The 24,604-nt window shown below is 40.0% G+C and overlaps 1 protein-coding gene across 1 annotated transcript; it reads right to left on the bottom strand.

Moving 5' to 3' along the window:
* Positions 1 to 601: 601 nt before the first annotated feature.
* SPACA1 (sperm acrosome associated 1) lies at positions 602 to 23,978 on the bottom strand. The gene is given in 8 exon segments (XM_065730404.1): positions 602 to 695; positions 958 to 1,099; positions 9,631 to 9,762; positions 10,203 to 10,313; positions 10,700 to 10,801; positions 14,125 to 14,181; positions 17,217 to 17,390; positions 23,939 to 23,978. Coding segments are annotated over 8 exon segments (852 nt in total).
* Between the last annotated feature and the right edge of the window lie 626 nt (positions 23,979 to 24,604).

Below are 24,604 nucleotides of genomic sequence, written 5' to 3'. Positions count from 1 at the left end.
AAATAGGTTCATAGGTTCATAAGGTTGGAAAGGACCTACAAGATCATCTAGTCCAACCATCCTCCTATCACTATCCCTACCCAACGACTAAATCAAATCCCTTAGCAAATAGTTTTTGCCTAGGCTGTATGATCAGTTTCATATAGTCTAGATTAACACTGCCATCAGTATGAGATGTTAAATACATTCTTTTCAGTCTTCGCCCTCAAATTTGACTTTAGTTCTCCAGTTCAGAGGAGCTCAAACTATTACACTACCTGGAAGGTACACCTAAAAATAGAAGGATTTGTACAATTTTTTATGAAGTTCAGTAATAGAAGACAGTGAATAAACTGTAAAAAGTACTCTTGTTTTGTTTTTTTTTTTTTAATCTTCTTTATATCCTGCTTCTGTGTAATGTGATCTTTTTTAACAATTTATTTTTATTAGATCTGTTCATTATGCAAGTGCTGGAAGGACTTCCATACTTCATTCTCTATGGGTGAGGGCTCTGGCACTTCTGGCTCACTTGTGGCTAATGTAGTTTGTGAGAACACAGTAGATGAAGTTGCAGGAACTCTAACACCTTGAAAGCCAACACTGACTCTGAGCGAGTGGTTACTTATTTCAAGGTACTCACTGAACTTTTGTTGGTCAGCTTTTCCTCTTTGTCATCTTGACCGTTTTTGGATTCCAAAACAGTTTTTACAACAGCCCTGAAACAACAAGAAAAATGCACATTTAAGTAGGTTTACATAAATTGCTCTGAATCATTACCCTCCCATCTGCCATCACCGTAACTGCTTTAAAAAGTACTTTCATCCAGTCTCCAAAAGCTTGCTTGTGTCTCTCTACTGGCAATAGAAATATTAAACTACAGAGAAACTTGAAGTAGTTCAGCCCAGGTCATTTTGGAGACCAATAATACCATATTTTGATCAAGTAACACATAAATCACATTGTATGATGTCCACTTGCCTGTGAAGAATTATAAAGATTATGACAACGATTACACCGATGATCAAAATGATTGCAGTAACCATTCAGAAGAACAGAATGGCATGTACCCTTCTTTCCCTTGATTGTTCTTCTCCTTTTCCCTTTAGTTTAGTCATAAGTTCTGAAGAATATACATATACAGTCATAATCATGTTCAAATTTTCAAATGAATCAAGCATTTAATATCATGAACAGCACTGAGTATTCTTTCATCTTGAGGTCTTTCATGAGGTCTTTACAAAGTCAGAATAGTAACATTCTGTGCCTTCTTTGCAAAGGCAGATCTAACCAAAGAAGTTACAAAGAGATAGAGACCAAGTTATTTGGAATGGGATGCAGGAGAAAATGGGAGAGGGAATCTTATTAATACTCATAAATATCTAAAGGATGGGAGCTAAATGGGTAGAACCAGACACTTTTCAGTGATGCCCACTAGGACAAGGGGCAATAGGCACAAACCGGAACATAGGAAGTTCCATATGAGCACAAAGAAAAAAACACTTTAACTTTGAGGGTGACAGAGTACTGGAATGGACTGCCCAAATATATTGTGGAGTCACCTTCTCTGGAGATATTCAAAACCCACCTGGGGGCTTTCCTGCATAACCTACTGTAGGGAACCTGCTTAAGCAGAGAGTTGGATTAGACAATTTGATGATTCTTCTGCTGGAGGAAAGGAGGCTCAGGGGAGATGTTATTGCTCTCTACAACTACCTGAAGGAGGTCGTGGTGAGGTGGGCGTCAGCCTCCTCTCCTATCTAACTAGTGACAGGACCAGAGGGAATGGCCTCGAATTGTACCAGGAGAGATTCAGGTTGTATGTTAGGAAAAGCTTCTTCTTTGGAAGAGTGGTCAGGCAATGGAATGGGATGCCCAGGGAGGTTGGGGAGTCACCATCCCTGGAGGTGTTCAAGAAACATTTAGATGTTGTACTGAGGGACGTGGTTTATTGAGAAACTTGATGATAGGTGGATGGCTGCACTGGATGATCTGGTCATCCAACCAGATGATGGTTTGATGATTTTTCCCAACCTTAATGTTTTGATGATTCTATAATCTCCAGAGGTCACCTCCAACCCCTATGATTCTGTGTTTCTGTGATCTCACTTAAGATAGTTTACTATGTAGATAGTTGTCTTAAGTTTTCTCTATAGCCTTTGGAGAGGAACTGGTACCTCCAAGTTACCCTCTGCTAACCTGGTTTAGAAATCCAAGACATGGTGAAATATTTCATAATCCATCAGTAAAATTCTACTGACTGTAGAGTAGCCTGGATAAAGAGCTCAGATGCAAATATCTACAGCTGGTTGGAAGAATTCCACTCTTTCCACTTAAAGTACAAGCAGATCTACTGTTTTAAATGGTGGATAGAAAGATCAGACAATGGAAAACCTAAATACAAATAAAACCTAAAATACTGTGGCAAGAAATAACTATCCAAAACACTGAGAACACACTCTACCACTTCCTGAAGGGGGGTTGTGGTGAGGAGGGGGTCGGCCTCTTCTCCCTGATAAATAATGACAGGACAAGAGGGAATGGCCACAAGTTGCGCCAGGGAAGGTTTAGATTAGACCTGAGGAAACATTTTTTCTCTGAAAGAGTGGTCAGGCACTGGAATGGCCTGCCTAGGGAGGTGGTTGAGGCACCATCCCTAGCGCTGTTCAAGAAGCATTTAGATGAGGTGCTAAGGGATTTGATTTAGTAGTTCAGCGGGTAGGGATGGTGATAGGAGGATGGTTGGACTAGATGATCTTGTAGGTCCTTTCCAACCTAATGTATCTATGAATCTATGAATCTGTGAATCTAAGAGACTGAACTGCACACATATACACAAGTTAATAATCGAAGTGACATTCACAGCAGGACAGCTGCCAGAATACTACCTATAGCTGTTTAACACTGCAGGGTTACAGTTCCTGAACACCAATAATGAAAAAATTAAAGAGAGGAAAACATATCTATTTTGGCATGTGTTAAGAATGACTGGAAAAGAGTTGTTTGGAATGGTCCATAAACAAATAATGAGGAGTAGCTTCATGAAGATAAGAAGTAAAAAATGTAGAAAAGATTTCAAATTAAAAATGTACCCTGTAGTGCTGTAAACTGTTCAGCCTTGGAATATTTCTAAGGAAACTGAGGTCCTTAGCATTGCTTTAGGTTTTTATCTAAGACAAGAGATAACTATTGGAAGATGTTTCTAACAAACAACCCAGGAAGAGTGAAAAATGCTGAAGACAATCAATCAATTGCCCCATCTATTTTTTGATGCTGGAAAACAAACTTGGTCACCTTGTTCTGAAATTTGATTGAGCCTATTTGTTTAGCCACAATGAACCAAATCAGTGAACTACCTTTCCAGTAGTGAACTGGATCTCTCCAGCTTTGATAACTGTAGACAGGCCAACTTTAATTTTACTTTTATTTTCTCTGATATGAGTTTCTAAAACTATAATGTGATATTTCATTGCTCACTGGTATACAGAATTATTCAAACTGGCATGTATTCTCTGTAACAGAATGATTGCAGGAAAACAATTTCTATTTCTACTGCATTTCTCTGTCTATAAAAGGTCTTGTGCCTCTGTCATCACTGTAGCATCTAAACAATTTCATCACATCATTTGAGCTTCATTCTCCTGCATCACAGAATCTTTTGGCATTCATAAACCACAGCTCATCTATAGGATTCTCCTGATCTTTCTGTGAGATACAAGATGGGCCCCTCACTACAAGAAAGACATTGAGGCCTCAGAACATGTTCAGAGAAGGGCAAAGAAACTGGTGAAGGGTCTGGAGCACAAGTCTTATGACGAGCAGCTGAGGGAGCTGGGATTGTTTAGTATGGAGAAGAAGAGGCTTAGGGGAGACCTCATTGCTCTCTACAACTTTCTGAAGGGATGTGATGAGATGGAGTTTGGCCTCTTCTCACAGGCAAAAAACAGAACCTGAGGAAATGGCCACAAATTGTACCAGAGGAGGTTTAGATTGGACATAAGGAATGACTTTTTCTCTCAGAAAATGAACAGGCAATGGAATGGCCTGCTCAGGGAGGTGTTGGAGTTGCTGTCCCTGGCAGTGTTCAAGAGGTGCCTGGATGAGGATCTACAGGAAATGGTTTAGTAACTTGTGGCAGCAATGGTAATGGGTGGATGGTTGGACTAGATGATCTTGCAGGTCCTTTCCAACCTTGTGATGCTACGATTCTATGGGGAGAACGGTGAACAAGTTGAATATCATACATAGTATGTCTGAACACTGGGCTTTTCAAACTATGCAGCTAATTGCTTTCAGACTAATTGGCTTCACTTATTGAACTGCCTTTCCAGAACTACATGCAGATGTGAGGAATGGACATTAATGAAAATTATCTTTGATTTTGCAATTTCATTAATGTAATATATTTTTCTCCTTGACAAGATGTGAATTTAGACATCTAAGAATATCTCTTTTTACAGGCCATAACAGGAACCTGCTAAAGAGAAAAGCAAGCTTTCTGTTATCCACTGCTGATCGACTCAAGTTTTCTTCCTAGACAGGAAATTCTTCCAGTCATCAAGATCTAAAACTGACCTAGAGACAACCTGATAATACAAAGGGATTTCCTTACAAGTATACACACATTTAAAATGCAAGCAGGAAACAGACAGCAAAGCAGCTTCTCTGTTTTATGATTAGAAAAAACTGTTTCACACCAGGAGCAGTTTCAAGCCCCTGATCATACGTGTAAAGTCCAGACAACAATACCAATGAGGCAGTGAGAATTTTGCTACAGGCAGAGCATGCCTTAAAGCTTACAATAAAGGTTGTAAAGACATATTAATACCAGCTTAAAATATATATATCTACATAGCACATCAAGAGTAGAAAGAATGATTCATTTCTAAAATGTGAAGTTTAGTTTAATGACATTCAGCTTGGAGTCTACAGCTCACTGACAGTCTGTGGACTATTTTGTTATAAAGAATGATGAAGAAAAGTGCTATCACATATATTCCACTATTAAATTGGAATGAAATTCCTAAAGTTGTAAGCACCATCAGTGAAAATTTTCTAGGGTTCTACAATCCAAAAAGAAACTGATAAAGTACCTATCAGTCTCAAGCAGATTGTTGCCTATTACTGTATTTTTTAGAATTCACAAACACAATTGAAAGTCTGTGATTCTTAATATACCTGCTGATTACTTACACTGACCAAGACTAAAGTAGGAATGGGAATGCAGTTAAACGAAATGCATGAGTGGATTGCTACACTTAAATTGTAGGCACTACAAATATATCTCAACTATGAAGATGAATCTCTAAAGATTAAGTGGATCTCAGCTATGAACCTGACCAGCTGGTCAGGGTGAGAGGAAAAAAATGGAAAAGTATAAGCAGTGGAAGTGGGGATGAGTGGCTTGGGAAGAAAATAAGGATGCTAGATGTGCAAAGATGGGATCAGGAAAGCCAAGGTGCAGACAGAATTGAACTTGGAAAACGATGTGAAAAACAACAAGAAGGGATTCTTAAGATACACTGTGCAGAACAGACCTGCAAAAGAGTGTTTTCCATCTGATAAATGAGAGGGGAGAGCTGGACTCCTCAGACATGGAGAAGGCTGAGGTACTCAATGAGTTCTGTGCCTCATCTTCACGACCAGACAGGCTTCTCATGTCTCTCACATCCTTTAACTTCTAAGCAGGGAACAGGGGAGTAAATCTGTGATAATGAGCTATGATAATGCTGACTGTACAGTAATGTTCCTTCTAAAAGCAGATGCTCAACCAGTTGTTTATATGATCCAGCAGCCAACAAGAGTTCTTTCCACCAGTTTCCCGATCCAGAAAGTATGTATCAGTCTGGCAGAGGGCAATGAGATTCTCTGCCTCTGCAGGCTGTTCTTTCCCTTAATATTATGATGATGCACAGGTGGGTTTTTTTCATTTCCTTCTCAGATTGTCTCTAAGACTTTTCCTACGTATTAAAAATGCATGGGTATATGCAAATGTGAGAACAGGATTGCACGCACACACACACACACACACACACACACACACACAGAGGAGATCCATGTTGTTACACTTTGCACTGGGATCACCCATTCTTTTTATGTGCAAATGCAAGGACAACACGGCAACGCTGATAATGAGCTTGTGCAGTGACATTACAGAGATGTGAATTTTGCCTTTAAAGGAAGTTGTGGCACTGAAATCATCAGCAAGAAACTAACTAAAGAGAAGTGGGAGCTGTAATGGTATCTGAAACACAAAACACTATTGCTTCCATCTTCTCCACTGAAGGGGCACTATGCACACAGCCTAACTTGCTCTGCAGACCATGAAAAACGTGGAGCTGGGACATAGATGGGATCTCAGAAGGCTGACACTCTTCACACAGCATGGTGATGAGGATCATCCTCTGCTCTCACACTCCTCCCTTGCAAAGCCCTCCCTCCTCACAGCACTATTTTTAGTAAATTTGAGCAAGCTGTCTTCCAGTCCCAAAGTCTTCACAAAACACCCAACAACATCATGGGTGGGAGTGTGAAATAAGACCCTCTACTGTACTTCAGGGTAGTGATTTAGTAAGAAGGACATAGAGAAATATCAGTTATTAAAAGTCAAGATTTTCCTTGGAGAGATCTCAACAATTTTTCATGATAGAATGCTTCTTTGTTATGTTTCTCTTGCTATAAAAGACAAAGAGACGTAAGTCTGAACAGTTCTGAACAAACAAACAAACAAAAAAAAAAACAACACAACAACCCAAAAACGAGAAGACAAATTACTAAAAACCACTCACTCATACACAAAGGTCATTACCATTGTTCAACAAAAGGTCACCAAGAAGCATAGCGATGAGTGGTTAAGGACACAGGGAAGTTCTTTGTGCATAGCATTAAAATCAACTCATATACTGTTCTGCCACATGCCATACATAGCCGAATTCATGTAAGGCCTTTTGCAACATGCCCTCCCTTCCTCCCACCTCATGTGTCAAAATCTGAATTAGATGGTATTTCTAAATCTGGCCGCTGTTTTTCACATAGGTAGAACAACAGAAGTGGAGAAAGGATGAGAGCAAACCAAATACATTTGCCCCTTATTGGCTGCCTTGGCTATTTTTAGCTCTGTTGACCAGTTCAAGGTTTTTCCTCTAGAGTCCAGAAAAAATGACTGCCACTAAGCAAGTGCAGCTCTGCCTCCTTAGCTCTATCCTGCAGTTTTAGCACTATCGCAAAGAAATTTATCATTGTGGAATTGCATAGGGAGGGATATAGGTGATGAGAAAGACAAAATACAAACCCAAGTTTGTGCATCTAAGTGACTTCAGATGCTTCTCAGTTGCAGGGAAAAAAGTCATTTAGTCACACCGAGTGGTGCAGTTGATGCAATAGAAGGGAGGGATGCCATCCAGAGGGATCCAGACAGGCTTGAAAAGTGGGCTTGAATGAAATCTAATGAGATTCAAGAAGGCCAAGTGCAAGGTGTAGCAAGTGCTACAGGGCAATCTCAGACACTGCAGAGAAGAACTCACTGAGTACAGCCTTGTGCAGAAGGACTTGATGGTTCTGGTGTACAAGTTGGACATGAACCAGCAGCATGCTCTTGAGGCCTGGAAGGCCAACAGTATCCTGAGCTGCATCAAAAGAAGAGTGGCTAGCAGAGCAAGGGAGAGTACTACATCTGGTGTATTGTGTCTAAGACAGGGCTCCCAGTACAGGAAGGGTGTGGAGTGGATGCAGAGGAAGGCCGCGAAGATGATGAAAGGCCTGGAGCACACCTCCTCTGAAGAAAGGTTGAGGGAGCTGGGCTTGTTTAGCTTGCAGAAGAGAAGGCTCTGGGGAGACGCCATTGCAGCCTTCCACTACTAGAGGGAAGCTCAAAGACAGGAGTGAGGTCAAATTTTACAAGGTCAGATAGTAACAGAACAAGGGAGGAATGGCTTTAAACTAAAGGAGAGTAGAGTTAGGTTAGATGTTAGGAAGAAATTTTTTTACTCAGAGGGTAGTGAGGCACTGACACAGGTTGCCCAGAGATGGAGGCATTTAAGGCCAGGATGGATGGAGCCCTGAGCAGCCTGATCCAGTGGCTGGCAACCCTGCTCATAGCAGGGAGGCTGGAACTAAGTGAACTTTAAGGTCCCTTCCATCCTAAGCCATTCTGTGATTCCATGCTACAGACAGCAATACCAGATATGATGAAAGTTGTGGTACATTCCCAGTCAAACTTTTGCTCATAAATTCTTCCATGTACCTAAATAAGAGCTAATAATATCTGAAATCCAAGCAATGGCAGTCTTAGGAAACTAAAGCCCAGACATTCTTCTGGATATCTACATACCTCTAGACAAAGCATAAGAAAGCCAGTCTGGCAACAGGCACAACAATTATCTTTCTTAACTACTTAATAAATGTTAGAACTTCTTTAGATTTCAGTCTACTCATAAATATTTACTGAGCCAACAGACTCAATCCTTGTAAGAAGTTCTCAATGGATGTATCTGTTGGGTGAGTTTCATCTGACCACTTTTTACCAGAACTACTTAACCGGAGTTTAAATACAAGCACGTTGTCCTATTGATGACTCACCAACTCAAATCAATTTGACTATTTGCATTTTTAAGCCAAAAACAGATTATGTGCTCTGCTAATTCAGATCTCAAAAAGGAAGATTTTTGTACAAAAAGAAAGGCAGGAATTAAATACTGAGAGAATTAAAAAAAAAAAAAAAGAAGAAGAAGAATCAAATAGATGTAACAAAAGATTTGGACGTTTTGTGACTGCCAGATGGATTTAGAAAATAAAATCCTCATGAATGTACAATGGAAGAAAGAACCTCAAGAGAGATACATTTTGCTGAAGGAAAAAAAAGGAAGGAGTGGAGGTAAAAATCACAGAGAGGAGTAACATGGAGATAAGTCTCATAAGTCATTTTCTTCTTTCTAGTCTGCCATCATTTTTTCATAAGACTTGAAGTTATACTATTTCAGGGAAAAATATAGATAAATGTATTAGGAACTTTCACTTTTTCACTTTTCTCTGATTACAAAAGCTGGAGTTTTCACATGGCTACTTCATTACTCCCTTGATTTGAGAAAATCAGCACACGATTAAATTTCCTTATGGAGTCAGCAAAAATCCAGCTAGCAGAGGCGGGGAGAAAGACCATCTTTTGCTTCTGGGGGACCATCTTATGAAACATTCTTTTCGAAGTTAAACTTCCCTAAATCTATTGCGCATAAGCAAATTCCAGATGGCAGCTGAAAGAGAAAACTCAGAAGGTTGTTTTACAGCTTCAGTACTGAAGTGGAAAGGAGACTTATCTGCAGAACTTCTGTGCTTCTGGTACTATGTAGCTCAAAGAGACAAGAAGAAGTCTGTGTCAACCAACCTGGGTGCAGTAACAAATGAGTAGGTAACAGGAGAGTCTCCTTATTTTCTCTTGAAGTTTTACAAAGCCAAAGAAAATACTCATTTCTTCCACAAGGAACCTCTTCGTGCTCATTCTGCCACTTCCATTTTTATGTTTCTTTAATTGGTCTGCATTTCATGACAGCACACAATCCCCTACTTATACATTACTGGTGACATGCAATCCTATGAAAATTGAATGCCACATAACAAACACAAGGCCATAATAATGGAAAACTGTCTTTACGAGCTCACCAGTTGTTGCATACGCTATGTATTTTACAGAAGCAATTATACTTCCATTTTCTTGAGTTTCACACTGGTAAGTAACTGAATGTGTATCTCTGCATACTACCACAACAGCTGAATCTTTGGGAAGAATGTTTGCTGGTTGTCCATATATAAAAGAAAAGGAAAAAAAATGGTTTGTGTCTTTGTAAGTTCATTTGCAAAGTAGAGTTACATTGTGTGACTCTGAGAAAAGCAATTTATTCCAACAGTTTTCAACCTGTGAGGGAAAATTTCTCCCATCTCTTCAGCACCTGTGATTGTGACTTGTAACATGTCATTCACAAGTCAGTATGCCCAACTTCTATGAATTACGAATAAAGAAACTCTAAAATTATTGTCTCCCCTACAAAAAGAGGAAATTGAAGTTGCATAAAAGTGTAAGGCCATATAAACTAAGTTGCCTGTGACAAATCAGAGCTTATTTGCATTGTAACAGCAAAGGAAATAATCAGCACAGACGCCTTAACATTTTGCATGGAGCTTGTGGTAAACACATCTATTCTGCATTTTTTCCCCACAAATTGGGGTTCAATTACTCACCTTGTCTGGAATTAAGATCTTCCAAACATATTTAAATTGATTTTCAGGAGAGATATAAATACAAGTCATCATCACACTTGTAGAGTTCTCAGAAATCGGTCTTTCCCCTACAGGAGGGATTTTTAATAGGTACATCATCAAGTACATGAAACATCTCTGTATGGATCATAAAGCTCATAATTCTTCAAACCACAGAATGTTACTTGGAAATTATTCTTTCCCTTAAAATTACTTCAAATATTTTTTTTTTTTGCTTAGTGCAATATCTGGAACTAAGCACATAGAAGAAAAATGGTATTTTACCGGGGCTTGAAACCAAATGCACATCAGTACAAAAATGAGATCGTAAACACTACCAGATTGCTGAACAGGGGAACTGGAGGGTGGAATATAATAATTGCATTCCACTTCCATGACACTCACAACAAATAAGAACGTTTCATTTGAATTTACTTATTTGCTTTAGATTACTGCATCGCAGTGTTCCACTCACATCCACAGTCCATTGGCCCATGGCATTCCTTCACACCAACAATACATTTTGCTTCATTCCCAGGGCATCCAGTCGTTAACAGAACTTCTTGAATGCCAATCCCTTTGGGGGAAAATACAAAAAGAAAAAAAAAATTCTCTGTACTTCTCCATTTTCTCCATACTATGTTTTTGCTTTCTCTCTTTATCCTGGATGTTAATATGATGTATCTACCAAACACCAGGCAAAACAGATCTTCCCCAAGTGCCTGCTAAAGCTATCTCGTGTTGGTATCTAAGATTTCAAAGCAACATTTACATCTGCCAGACTCTGCACCACAGGGAGCCAGATCCTTAGAATCATCATTTTGCCATGTGTCAGAAGGATTCAATGTGAATTCCAAACTTTTCTTACAGAAAAAGCATTTGAAATGAAGCTACTAATGTATGCTCTGCAAAACAGTTAGTTCACTTTAAGTACCAAAGCGTTTCGGCTCCTGGCCTTTAAACGCTCAAATCAGATGGCAGAGAATACTGTGCAGACTGCCAACTCAGCCTGCCTCCAGCTTTGTGATTGCTGGAGTGTCTTCAGCTCCCACAGGGGTCAGCAGAAATTGAATGCACTAAAACCTCCTGGGACTGGGACTGAGAAGCCTTAAGGGTAACTACAGCGAGTGATACAGGAATGCCACTACTGACTCCAGAATGAAGCCTCGAGGTGGTGGTCAGCAACACAGGGCTTTCTATGAGATACTGCTGAAAACAAATGTTGAACACCAGGATCCCATCTGCAATGTGGTGGTTCCCACTGAAGGCAAAAAATAGGAGATAAGCTATCACAGATGTGTAAAGCTAAGGAGAATTCCTACACAGCATTCAACTAAGCAAACAACATTCACTCTCTTTATCAGGGTTTCAATGGGAACGTCCTCATTTTAACAATTATGAGCAAATTCAAAACAAGTGCTCTAATTGTTTTTGCCAAACTGTGTGTACACAGTTCACTGGAATGACATAGCTTGTGGGGGAGGCAGGAATAATACTTTGAAGCCCAGTAAACAGAAAAAGATTTTGCCATTTTTCCAGAAGCATTTTGTTTACTAACAGGCATGAAAAGAAGAGAGTTAGCCCTGCCTTGCAGTATAATAATACGTGGGGAATTGGTTTGAAGATTGCGTGTATGATGCATATGCCTTCCTTAAATGTGTATTATATAAACCAATGGCTTTCAGACTGTTTCAGAGATGTCACGCTACTCGTGAAACAGTACTTCAAGTGACAGAGGGAGACAACACCACTTACTGAAAATGACACAAAAAGAGGATCATTCTCCACTCCAGAGAATGTCTCATCTCGTGGATGCAGAGACAGAGGTGTAAATGGCAGGGAACTGACACTTTTATTAAAGGCATTCCTCTTTCTTCAGGGCCATGTAGGTTTTTTTAGCTAACAAAAATAAGATAGGAAACCTACGAAAATCCAAAAGGATGGCTCGATATAATCAGGGTGCTGGGCTAACTGTAATCACATTCATCAGAGAAAAATCTCACCGTGTCTTATCTACTGCAGTATTAAAATTGAGGAAGTATATCACACTCAAAGGGCTGATGAAAAAAGCTCTTTTAATGAGATCTGCAAGTTCTCCTAGTACCCCTCTGCTGCTTTTTCTGGATAGCTTTCCTTTTTCACTCCCATGTTTCCCTTCCTCACCACTTCTTAGCAGCTGCCAATGCTGATGAAATTAATCTACTGAGATGCTCTAACAAATGAAGGCTTAACTTCTCCAAGTCATACAAGCTACCTTAAGAGGAAACTGGCCTGGATGCAGTAAAAATAAATTACCCAATGAAATTCACCTTGGAAAAATGCAAATTAATAGACTGGGGGAGGAAGGATGGATGACCGACAGCGAACTGAATTCTTAGCAACAGAAAAACAGCAGCTAAAGGGAATCTAGAGGTAGCTGCCCTCAGAAGTGGACCATGGAGAGACTTACATAGACTTGAGGCAGATATGATATAATTAATATACACATTAATTATGCTTTAATACCTAGGTAAACCTGAACTATAAATAGAGAGAACAAAGGATCTGAGTCATAGCATTACTTGGAAAAAAAAATAAGAAAGTGGAGTCAATTTTGAAACCAATAAATATACAGGGCTAGATAGATGAATAAGGAACAAGAAAGCACTAGAAGTAGACAAAGAGCTTTTCAGTTTTGCTGGAAGAATTAATAAGGTATCTTCCAGCCTTTCGTAAGAAGAACATGCAAGGTATTGAACAATCCAGACCAGAATGAAAGCTACAAACATGGTTTGAAGAGGAGACATGAGACGATGATCTTTTGCTGTTGTTTTTACAGCTTTCTTTTCTTGATTCTTTAGTAAAACCATATATTTGCTAACATTACAAGGCTTAAACATTTACTTCAAGGGATCAATTGAGGGAAAACATACTGAAATTCTCCATAGATAAGCAATTTTTGAGGACTTCTAGAGGCATGGGACATAAAGAGCAGTTTCTTAGTATCCTAAACATGCGTTCTCCAGAGCAAGTGAGACTACCAAGAGTGCCTATATGCTATAGGCATGCCAAATATATAAACAGCTTTGAAATTGTGAAGAAAAGGAAATGTTAAAGCATGTAGAGGCAAAAATAATATATTCTAAAACCACTGCATCCTAATATCCAAAATAGTTTTCCTGAGGTAACCAAGGCAGTTAAATCACTGGAAATACGAAAAAGCAATTGGAGAAATACAAGAGTATACTCTAGAAAACATGAGATTGATGGAGGCAAAAACTTTCTTCTGTGGTCTTATGAGAGCAGAATTTGTTCAGAAAAAAATAAGTTAATAGCATTTCAGATTCAAGCCTGTTTCCTAAGCAGTATAATTACCACCTCTCAGCAGTTTCTATCACCACTCTAAACACAGAGATGTCTTCCTAAGGCTCAGCTCATTTTTCCTCTCTCCCTTCCCACTCCAGAATGATACCTCTCCCCTCTGTTGCACAATTTATAAATTGTATAAATGTGGAATACAGAACAGGCTACTGCAGGCAAGCAATTTTTTGGCAATATTGTATGTGGGAAGACATCTGTGAGAAGCATCAGAAGATCTTTCATCTTCTGAACATCTCACAGATGTTCACAAATAGAGAAAATTGTTACTTTGGGGAAGGCAGCTCATGTGCCAATAAACGTAGGGAACTGGTTTAAAATAGGAGCTTGCAGGCTGCGAATTTAATAAAACAACAGATCTGACCTAAACTTCTAATGACAATCAGCCTGATTGCTTTTGTTAATTATAGTTATTGGCAATTGAAATCAATGAGAGGTGAACGGGGGCATGCAAATCACAACTGCTAAATTGCTACAGTTAGCACTTTTTTTCCCCCCAAAAGCAAATGACAATATGTTTTATTCATCTGCTTTGCTACTTACCACATGTAACTGTGCATTCTCCAAATTCTAGTTCTGCAAACTCAAGGGCATTCAGACCTGAACACAAAGCCTAAAGTTACATCTCTAATACAAAGGCAGGGGTAGAAACGCCCAAATAACAGCCAACTCATTCCTTTATTACTTCTTAGTTGAAATGCAAGATTTGCCAACATTTTTGCACCAGAAAAGCAACACATTTATGAAATATAGTTCATAAAATCTAGTGTGAATAGCATTCATACTTAAACCTTAAGATGATTCGTTAAAAGGGAAAAACGTACTTTACTTATGAGACAACTTATGATGTTAAATTAGCCTACTGAATGCTCAGGAAAATGTGATGTCTAGGTTCTATGCAAATTATAGGTCCTCCCTGAGAAGAAAGTTAAGGAAAATTTTCATTAAATTGTATTCAGTCGACTCATTTCCTTGTTGCTTTTTCTTTCTTTTTTTCTTTTTTTCTGTTGTTTTGGCTTGGTTTGGCTTTTTGGATAATATAAGCCTTCCCACAGGATTTTTTCCCCATCACTCTTCAAGGTCAGGTTTAAACAGCTAGCACAAAGATGAGTCAACCAGGTACAGTGTTTTAATTAGGTGCGGGACATTTTAATCACTGTGCTTGGGTCCCTTCCATTATTCACGATACTTTAAGGTTACAGAATGGGTTTCACAGAATGTACAGAAGCAAAAGGTTCTTCCCTCCATCTGGGATTCAAATCTGGATTATGTATTTTGTTGCTAATAGCACGCAATTTGAATGTTTGTTTATAAAGATACTGAGACACAGTAATTGTTCCATCAAGACACTAACTTAGTGATGCACCTTTGGAAATTAGTCATTAAGCAAGCAATAGGTCTTTCTAGTTCTTCCAAATGCGGAGAGAACAGACAAGTCACTATGACTGTTTTTACAAGTCTACATTGCCAGTCCAGCCTACTCAGATTATTTTTTTCTGATAACAAATACTAATGTAAATTTGCTTTCACTGTCTCTCAGTTTTTTTATATTGAAGATTTATGTTTACGAAATGTTATTTCAGTGTAGCAATGCAAGTTTATATATCACTTCTGGCTTTTAAATCTTTGGGTAACATTTACATTTTCTGCACACTGACTAAAACTTTAAATTTCTCAGGTTGAAAGTAACAGTTTCATTTCTCTTGTAGTCACTGGTATACAAATATATTTATTCATCCACTGTAAAGGATTTACAGTATAGCAGCACACTGAATTCTCCACAATGATAAACCGATACTGGACTCCTTTTTCCCAGCATTACAAATGAGCCATCAAAATCTTATTCTTCTGTTATCTCTAACTGTCTCTATGGTTTTGACATTTATTTCAGCATATAAAATGTGCTCATCAGAACAGCATTCTAGCTTACACACAACAACCCTTAAACAATAACTTAACTACCCAGCTGAATGCTAAAGTAAGACTCCAACCTTAGGAAAATATATAACTTAAAATCATTTGAAAATGGAGACAACTTGTAAAACAGTTTGGGTAGCCTCAAACACTGTATCTAATGAGCTTTAAAAAATAATCACTTCTTCAGAAGATAGTTGCCACCTCAGACATACTATCATCCTTCCCTTAGATTCTATTCAATTAATGGGACAGTCATCCAACATGCTTGTCTTGCAACCATCACAGCACCACAGCAAAGGAAGGGAACTTAAGGACCATGCCTACAGTCTAAATACAGTCCTGGTTTTAACTTGGTACAACACGAGATACACTTGTTTGTGTGCAGAATAAACATAACTGTGCCAAAATGAACGGGAGGCAGAGATAGGACAGCTTCAGATGGAGAAAGAGTCTGTGGATTTCTAATTCTTTGTATCAGGTTATGAAAATCCCCAAACTTCTGCCCTAGAAGTAGGCATTCAGTTTTGACTTGATAATTTAAGGATAGCTAGGTAGGGTGTTGTATCTGAAAACAGATGTCATTTGCTATCAAGACACGAAGTGGGAAAAAAAAGAAGAAAAAAGACTTTCAAATCTTTTAAACAAGTGGAGACAGTCAACTTCAGATATTACTATTAAAAGGCTGAGGGATTTTGCTGCCAGCAAAAGCTAATGTCTTCTGATTATAGAGGAAGATACCAACCACAGCACCATTTTAGTATGCTTCTGGCTCCAGGACCACTGTAACTTACAACCATTACTCTTCTGCCAGAGAATTAGAGTAATGAACTGATGGACAATAGATCTAAATTAAAAAAGATGCCATATTGTCTAAGTAAAAACACTCCCAAGTAAGCTTCTGCACACAACCAAGCTTTAAAAGCTGACTGGTTCTATTAACAAGTCATTCAGGAATCACTGGTACTTATTTCTGATTCAATTTCTGATTACATGAAATTAAAAAACAAAATAAAACAAAACAAAAAACACAGAAAGAAACATTAAGAGAAACAGGATCAGATTTGCCGATCATTTTCTGGAATAGATGGTACTTTTAGTCCGAATATCATGAACCTTCCATGCCAGTATTACAATGCAAAGTTTGTGTATCTTCCTCTCCATGTAAAATGAGCCCAAATTTTAACAGAGCTTCCCTAAGAAACGACCCATCTTTCCACTTCTACGTCTGTTTCCAGTTGTATCAAGTTCAGATAAAAATATAGCGTCAGCTCTGTACAGAGAACTATAGATATAGCTGCCATTAGCATTAATAGGAGTTATGTATGTAAATCCCACACATGCTGAGATAAGAACGTGCTGAGGAACTGCATTTGCATTCCTGTCAGGGGGCTGCAATTAGCACCAGCACGGCAAAGGCAGCCTGTATGCCTCTCTGCATTCGGAAGCCTTGTAAAACCTATGTAGAACAGAAATCTTTGCCGTTAGACACCATTTTAATTACAAGCCGCATCACAGAATACACGCAAGATACTCTGATAAACGCCCACAGAAGCCAGCAGGCAGCACCAGGCCGTGGCATTGACCCCAGGGAAAGGTGCCCTCGCCAAGACCTGGGGCTCGCTACTTATGGGGTCCCCGCGGTCAGAGCGCAGGGAACCGCATCCCCCGCCCCACAGCCAAACCACAAGCTGCAGCGGAGGGATGCGGCCCCGCCTCACCAGGCTCGCTCTCGTCCCCGGAGCCCGGCAGCTCCCCGGCCAGCAGTAGGAGAAAGAGTAGGAGCAGGAGGATCGGCAGACTCTGTAGCACCCCATCGGGAGTGGTCCGTTCTTCTCCAAAGCCCACGAAACCAAATGCATTCAGTAGGGATGCTTTCAAGTGCAGGGCTGGACCTGAGCAGTGTGAAACCCTCTTTCATAGGAGCTGGAAAGGAGCAGAGGCTTCATTTCACTCCAGACAGAGCATTTCACCCCTCTGACTTAGCCTTTCCTTAGTCGTTTCTTCCCATAGAAGACCTGGAAGAAAATTCCTGTAACTAATCAATCTGTTTTCCAAAAGGGTGGAAGGGAAAGGTTATTGCTTTTATGAAGTACTTGGTACGCCCTCAGATATTGCACCGCTGAACGCAGAGGAAGTTGGAGAAGTGTGAAAATGCTGTCTGATGGGAAATGAACCATTGCTCATTCAATAAACTTCATGAAGCTGTCAGAGTCAATGTTGTTTAAATAATAGTGATAATAATAGCTCTTGTTTCTATATGTTCCCAATAAGACCCAATGTCACCTAGAACTGGAAAACAAAGGCAATATTAAAAAGTAGCCGTCTCTAGGGAAGGGAAAATGACTGAGAGAATAAGTACAAGCATGCATTCAATTCTAGTTTTTCTTTCAATGAGACATTTTCTACATGCTTTTGTAGGTATGTCTATATGTGCCTATGCATACACTCTGATGCATGCATACCTTGTGGCAGCTTGTGATGGGATGCAGGAAAAATGTACTATAAAGGAAAGAGGAATAATTACCAGGGCCAGCAGAGATATATTTCTGGAAGAAATAGGCCTTTATTACCTCTACAGAATAATCAGGAACTCAGTTTTTCAGCAGACATAATAAACATCCAGATGACATTTTGTATATTTTGTGTATTAGTACAAATGTCTTTTCCATTCCTTCACGTACTTGATCTCAGCCTCTTTCTAAAGCTTATCTTCTGCTCAGGTTCTCCCTCATGCTTTATAACTCTTTGTACTTTTCTGTTCTGAAAAATAAAGGGGTAACATTAGCAACAGAAATGGGCAAGATGCACTTGGCTTCTGCTGTGCTGTGTCTCTGGAGCAGCATTGAGCACCGAGTGGGCAGAGCTGTTACACCTACTCGCATTGCTCTCACAGCTGGCTGTGCCACAGGCTGCCCAGAGAGAAGCCTGGCAAACAAACAGCTTGGGAAGAGTGTGCAGCTGCTTGTTCTTCTCCCCAGCCTCAGGACAGCCATAAACTGTTGCTGCAGTGGGAGTGTGTGTTTGGAAGCTTTCTTCCAGGCTGCTCCTTTTCTCTCCTAGTTTGACACCACCTCCCACACAACCGTTTTCCTCAGCCATTTACAGGAAGAACAGACTGCCTGGACTTGTAGCCAGTGTCACCCCCTTCCCCTGAGTTAGGGACAGTGAGCAGAGTCACAGTTCTCCTTTAAATTACTCATATGTAAAGCAGGGAATGGGAGATGCAGGTAGGAGCTGAGGACAGCTTCTCTAAGTGTCACAAACACCTGGGATGTGATTAGCTCTCAGTTCTGCCTTTAGGCTACCTGGCATGTGGACTTTCAATTTAGTCATACAATATGAAATGGTTTCTTGCTGGCTTTATTATTCCAGTTGCTAATTAATAGGCCACATAATGCCATTACCAAACACCAGCAGATTTGTACTTCAGCATGAACTCATTCTCAATAAGAACGTGGCAAAATTAGATGCTCATTAGTTTTCTGAGTTAATAACTGTACTTGTGAAAGGTTCAAGTGGCATCCAACCACATGGCAAGAACAACACAGTGAGCCGGAGCACTCTTATCTCCTTTATTCACAACGAGAACTCAGCTTGTTAACATTGTAAGGAAGATGTTTGATACTCTTAGAAAACAGGAGTTCCATGCAGTGCTGTTTTCTGTGTCAGGACTCTTTTACTCAGTGCAGTTGATTTATTCTCTGTGCATGGGCCAATAAATAATTCTGTAGGTCATATCTCACTGAAAGCTCCTGCAGCAGGAGCTCATGCCCAAAGGTCAGCACTTCTGTAGTGGTCTGGGGGAGGTAGGCAACAGCTCTGAAAAACATCCCCTCTTCTTTTTTTCCTATGCACAGATAATGGCATACTTCTTCCACTGGGTAAGAATTGTTGCCATAGTAATGTTTCCAGCACTCCTTTGGATCAATAGCAGAACAGAGGGTTTTTCAGGTATTCCTGTTGTTTTCAAGCCTGAAGCCTTACCCTGTATATATTTCTATTCCTTTCTATGAGATAAGTTTGTTCAGATGTCTTTCAGCATTGTACGTTTACGCAAAGAAGGCAATGAAAACATGGTGTACAAATATTTGAGGTCAGAATCAGACTTTGAATGGCAGAAGCAGTTCTGACTAGAGTGAAGAGTTGCTTTTGCTTGATCAAAGCCCCAAACTCAGCCCTTATAGTCCTATTAATACCTCTCCAAATGCAGGAATGAAATTAAGCTGCCGAACTGGTTCTGAATCTAGTTCTATTCACAATTCAGTGGTAATTTTTCAGTTGAAGTTCATTACTTGGTTCATGAGCACTTTCTGTAGAGACCTAACATTACCACAGCGTAGATAAAATGAGTAGATGTTGTGAATTCTAGTATGGGAAGAAATGGGAGCTTTGTTTAAGTTAAAGATGGAATCTACAAGAGTAAGAATTTAGACACAGAGCCGGCACTTTCAGCAAACATCTTCAACATACATAATATCAGAAGACATGCCCACCTGCTGTCTGGCTGTATACGTGCCAGATGACTGTATACATGTTGAATAGAGGCTACATCCTCCTGTCATATCCCAGCAGTTTGGGCACATCTCAGCACTAACAGTAAGCTAGATGAGATGATTACTGGAAACACTCCCATTCCCAGGTTGCTACAGTCATGATGTTTAGGGGTTTTAAGAGTGGATGTGCATGGGTCAAGCTAGTTGTGTGTGTATTGAAGAATGGCTTCAAGCACAATTAATGTTCGAAGACAGACATTGGGGAAGGAGAAGCACTGCCATATCTAAATCTTTTCATGAATGTGCCATGAAGTGCTGGAGACAAACTTTTCGTAAGTAGAAAGTGTTCTTCTTGCCCTATTGATATATAAGCAATTAAGAAGAGCACAATTTACTAGCAACATATTTTGCATCTCTTTAAGAAAAACATCACAAAGTCTGGTTAGATTTCTCCACGGAATAGTGATTCTTTTACTTTAGTATCTAAACTGTACCATTCATGAGCTTATCATGCATTTTTTATATGCGCAGATTCCTTTAAAAAGAGCAGTATTTACCTACAGATGCTACACAAGGCTTCTTCAGGTATTAGTTATTCATTTCTAATTAGAACAGGAATATGCTATCTTCTGCAATTATGCAGTACATTTTTTAAATAGAGGCTAATATTTCACTGCCTGCTGAAAACATCTCCAAATCACAAATACAAGTGGCTTCTGCGGGAACAGTGGTAATCAGCACCATAGACACAACTCAGAGAGATTCATTAGAGTTCCCTAACAGTTCCTAGGCTGGTGTCTCCATATATCACAACTGAGCAGGAAAACTAGGTACTGCTTCTCCTATCCGTCTTCTGTGTCATTTCTCAGGAGATGTGGTATTCTTACCTGTTCTTTCCTCCAAACAAAACTGGAGTAACTTTCCTTTCTCTTCTACAACTCCTTCCTCACTGGCAGCAAATGCCTCTTGCCTACATCTTAACATCTGGCTTTCCAGAAGCGAACACGAGGAGGAAGGAGAGAAGAAGAAGACAGCCTAGGATGCACCTAGGCTCCTGGATACTGGCAAACACTCCCAAGTCCTGTGGCTCATATGTAATTCTTTGCCTCAGCAGTGTCAAGAGAAAGACGAGGAATTGAATTGATATTTCTGCTTGTGCACAAGAGCCTGCTGAATTCTGTTAATCACACAGAATAGATGCAGAACAAAATATAAAATCTCCCAATGATGTGATTCTGTTCGTGTTATTTAGGAGGTACACCTGCTTTCTTGACACTCAGCCTTTTCAACAATACCTGTTAAAGATTTTATGCCAGAAATATCAGCGAACTCACATATATTCTTAGACTTTCTCACGTAGTCCCATTCATCATCCTAACACTCTGAACAGACTTTAATGAGAAAGGTTAGAGGCGCGGGAACTCCATGGGAAGAGAAGGGAAACTGAAAACAGAGAATGACTGCTAAAATGACCTACTTCATCTGTATGGACCAGTGGACACATTTTGGTCCCACTGTGGTGCCCCTTTTGGTCAGAGTGATTGCTCAAATGTTAAGTGGGGACTAAGTGCAAGTCCAAACAGTTGGAAGCCTACTCATGTGGAGGACAGGAGATGTTTTCTTCATAACACTGAGAACATCAGGATACAAACCTGAGCATTGACAGTACTAAAAAGGTTGCAGTTTATTTCTAACTTGCTCTCAAGACTAGTGAAGATAAAGTCTGCATCACAAAAAGAGACTTTTTAGATAAATGGGTAAATTCATGGACTCTTATTTTTCAGGATCAAAGACATAGCCTTAAAATAAAACAGCCACAGGCATGCACATAACCTGTTAGCCACGTCTTTCTCTTCCAAACCTAGCTATTACCTTAGAACAGGTCACAAAGGTCACATTAAGGCCTTACATTCTAGCTGTTATCAATAATCAGCTGCTGTTTGTTCCTTAAGGGAATGCCCCCAAGGCTACCTCTGGCACTTGAGTCCTTCTGTTTACCTACTCTCTCATCCAGAATCCACCCGCCTCCACATGGCGTTCCTTGGCATCCTAGTTAGCACAGAGCTTGCAGTAGCTGTAGCTCTGCTCATCTCTGCACATGACTGTTTATAAGCCAACACACTAATGCCCTTCCACCTGGCCAGAGGCAGATAGCAAGGCACTGCTAAATAGATGCCAGAGCTCCCGCACGGTCCTGCTAGCCTGTTCTTCAGGCAGCTCATCGCATTCAGGAATCATGCTGTTTTCGTCTGCTGTCCCCTGCAGTTTGGCAGAAGCATCCTCTGAAGAGACCTAGCAAGAGCGAATGCTTATTAACTCCTCCTCAGATATCCATGGGTCTGGATGCACTGAGATACCATGGTAATGAGAGCAGTAACAGCGTCTAGACAGACAGACAGACAGACAGTTAGGGGAAAAATTTTGCCAGCACATATTTCATCAAATCAGCTGTTACGTATTCTGAACAGAGGAACACGTGAGTACACATCCCACGTGTAAGGTGAACTTGGTGACTGTGCTGTGACAGACTTTTTATAGGACAATACAGAGCCTCTGGCATACATGCAATTAATAAAATACTTCAAAAATTAAAACGACATCTAACATTTGACAAGCTGTGTTATTAAAAGGGCTTCTTCAATAGTACAGGGTTTTCCTGGTGGTAATGGGGAGCCAAACCAATCTTCCAGAATACAGCTTTTAAAAGGAGGGAATTAAATCATTTTAATAGACTGTCTCTTCCCTAGCCTACACTTAAAAGTCACCACATCATATTCTGATAAGGATTTCAAAGAGCAAGATACATTTCTGCCTTCGATGCTGATCAGCTGTGCACTTTTCTCTTATGTGCATTTGCCTCGATAAAAATAAACCTCAGTCGGCTCAGGTGCAGAAATTAGGAGCTGCCTTGAACATGTTTGTTTGTTTGCTCTCAAGCATAAATTACATTTGAACAATAAGGGCATGGTTCTCCAAAGGGCTGAGCACCTGCAGCTCCCATTCCACTCAGTTGGCGCTATAAATGCCAAGCAGCTCTGAAAGTCCAGGCTTGTAGCTGCTCAGTCGGATGAGATTTATCCAAGCAGTATTGATCTACGACTAAATCTCAGTATAGGGCTGCCTTTGTCATTCCAACTTACTGTGTTTACTTAGAGACTTAGAATCTGTGTAGAACATTCAGAATAATTTTGTTTAATTAAAAGGCTGCAGTGAAAGGAAAGAAAGGCAAAGATGTGCCTTGTTCTGCAGTACAATAAAAATAAGTAAATACAATTCCAGTTAATTATCCATCACTCAATACAGAGACTTCTACTTAATCTAATCACTGGTTAATTAGATTGTCTGTTCTATTTGATCAAATCTACTGTAACCAAATCATCGACATTTGCATTGTTCTTTGTTTATTTTGATGATTTTCTATTATTAAAAAGGTCAGTGTCAGGTCACTTTAGGCCCATATTTGTTGTTTTGTACAGCAGGATTTCACATTACATAAACGTCTCTCTACAGAATTCATTCTGAGGCTCGTACTTTTAGAGCTATGTATATACTGAAGAATCTAAAGCCTCCAGTTTTCAGGAGAATTAGATGCCTGACCTTGGTTACACAACAGTATCTTTTACAGTTTGGGCTACATCCAGTGAGGTATTTTCCAGAATCAACAAGTAGTTTCAGTAAATAATTAAGAACCAAAGTGGAAAGCATGCAAGAAAGGGTTCAGGCTCACTGTTTCCAATTTGGAGCTCACTCCATTTTCTTTGGTGGTGTCTCGTTAGTCCCAGACCTGCAGCTGAGCTGCTCAGCTGGTGTATGGTGACTTGTTCAAGGCTGCTAATCTGTTTGTGTGGCTGATTTCTGTAGAGACTAAGACCTGTTTTGGCTTTCAGTGAGACTCACGCCTCTTTCAGAGATGTTTTTCCTTCCTGTCAGCTAACAGGTCCACTTACCAGATGCAGCTTTCTGCACCAGCTGCTGAACAGGCTGCATGGGCTAAAGCTGGCTTAAGAAGCAGGTTATTTCTGTGTGTGTTTCTGAAGGATCAGAAGAGGGATATTTTTTTCTTTTAACAAATTATGAAGATTATGGGCTACTGTCGAGGGGATTATGGTGCTGTAGTCCTATATTGGTATTAGCCTGGTGCAGAGGACACCCTCAAGCTACTCAATCTGGTATAACTGATAAGCAACCAGACCAGAGCTGGGACACTGAATGGTTCAGAGGACCTGAGAACAAGAATAGCAACGGCTTCCTACATTTTTCCATGTAAATGTGAATACCGTGGTGTTCACTGCTTCTCTCTAAAGTGCTGTTCGAGACCATGGTGACTACATGAAGAAAATTTCCTTATCTTGAATTTGAGAGAGCTGGGGTTGGTGATAAGAGCAGGGATAGTATAATAAAGAGTGCTAATCTCATCATAGCAATCCTGCTGCGTGTATTGCACAGGGCCGGCTCTAGGTATAGGCAAAATAGGCAGTTGCCTATGGCAACAGACTGCTGGTGAAACCAGAGAGCTCAGCTTTGCAGCCTCCTGTCACTGGGAGAGCCAGCCTGGTGCTAGTGGAGCAGCAGGAGCCTGTGGGGCCCTGGGTTTGTTGGTAGTGGTGGCAGCG

The sequence above is a fragment of the Cyrtonyx montezumae genome, unplaced genomic scaffold (assembly GCF_038088225.1).
Source record: "Cyrtonyx montezumae isolate F1298 unplaced genomic scaffold, pur_monq_1.0 scaffold_13, whole genome shotgun sequence".
NCBI lineage: Eukaryota > Metazoa > Chordata > Aves > Galliformes > Odontophoridae > Cyrtonyx > Cyrtonyx montezumae.
Note: the sequence above shows the minus strand (reverse complement) of the source record. Positions and strands in the feature narration are given on the sequence as shown.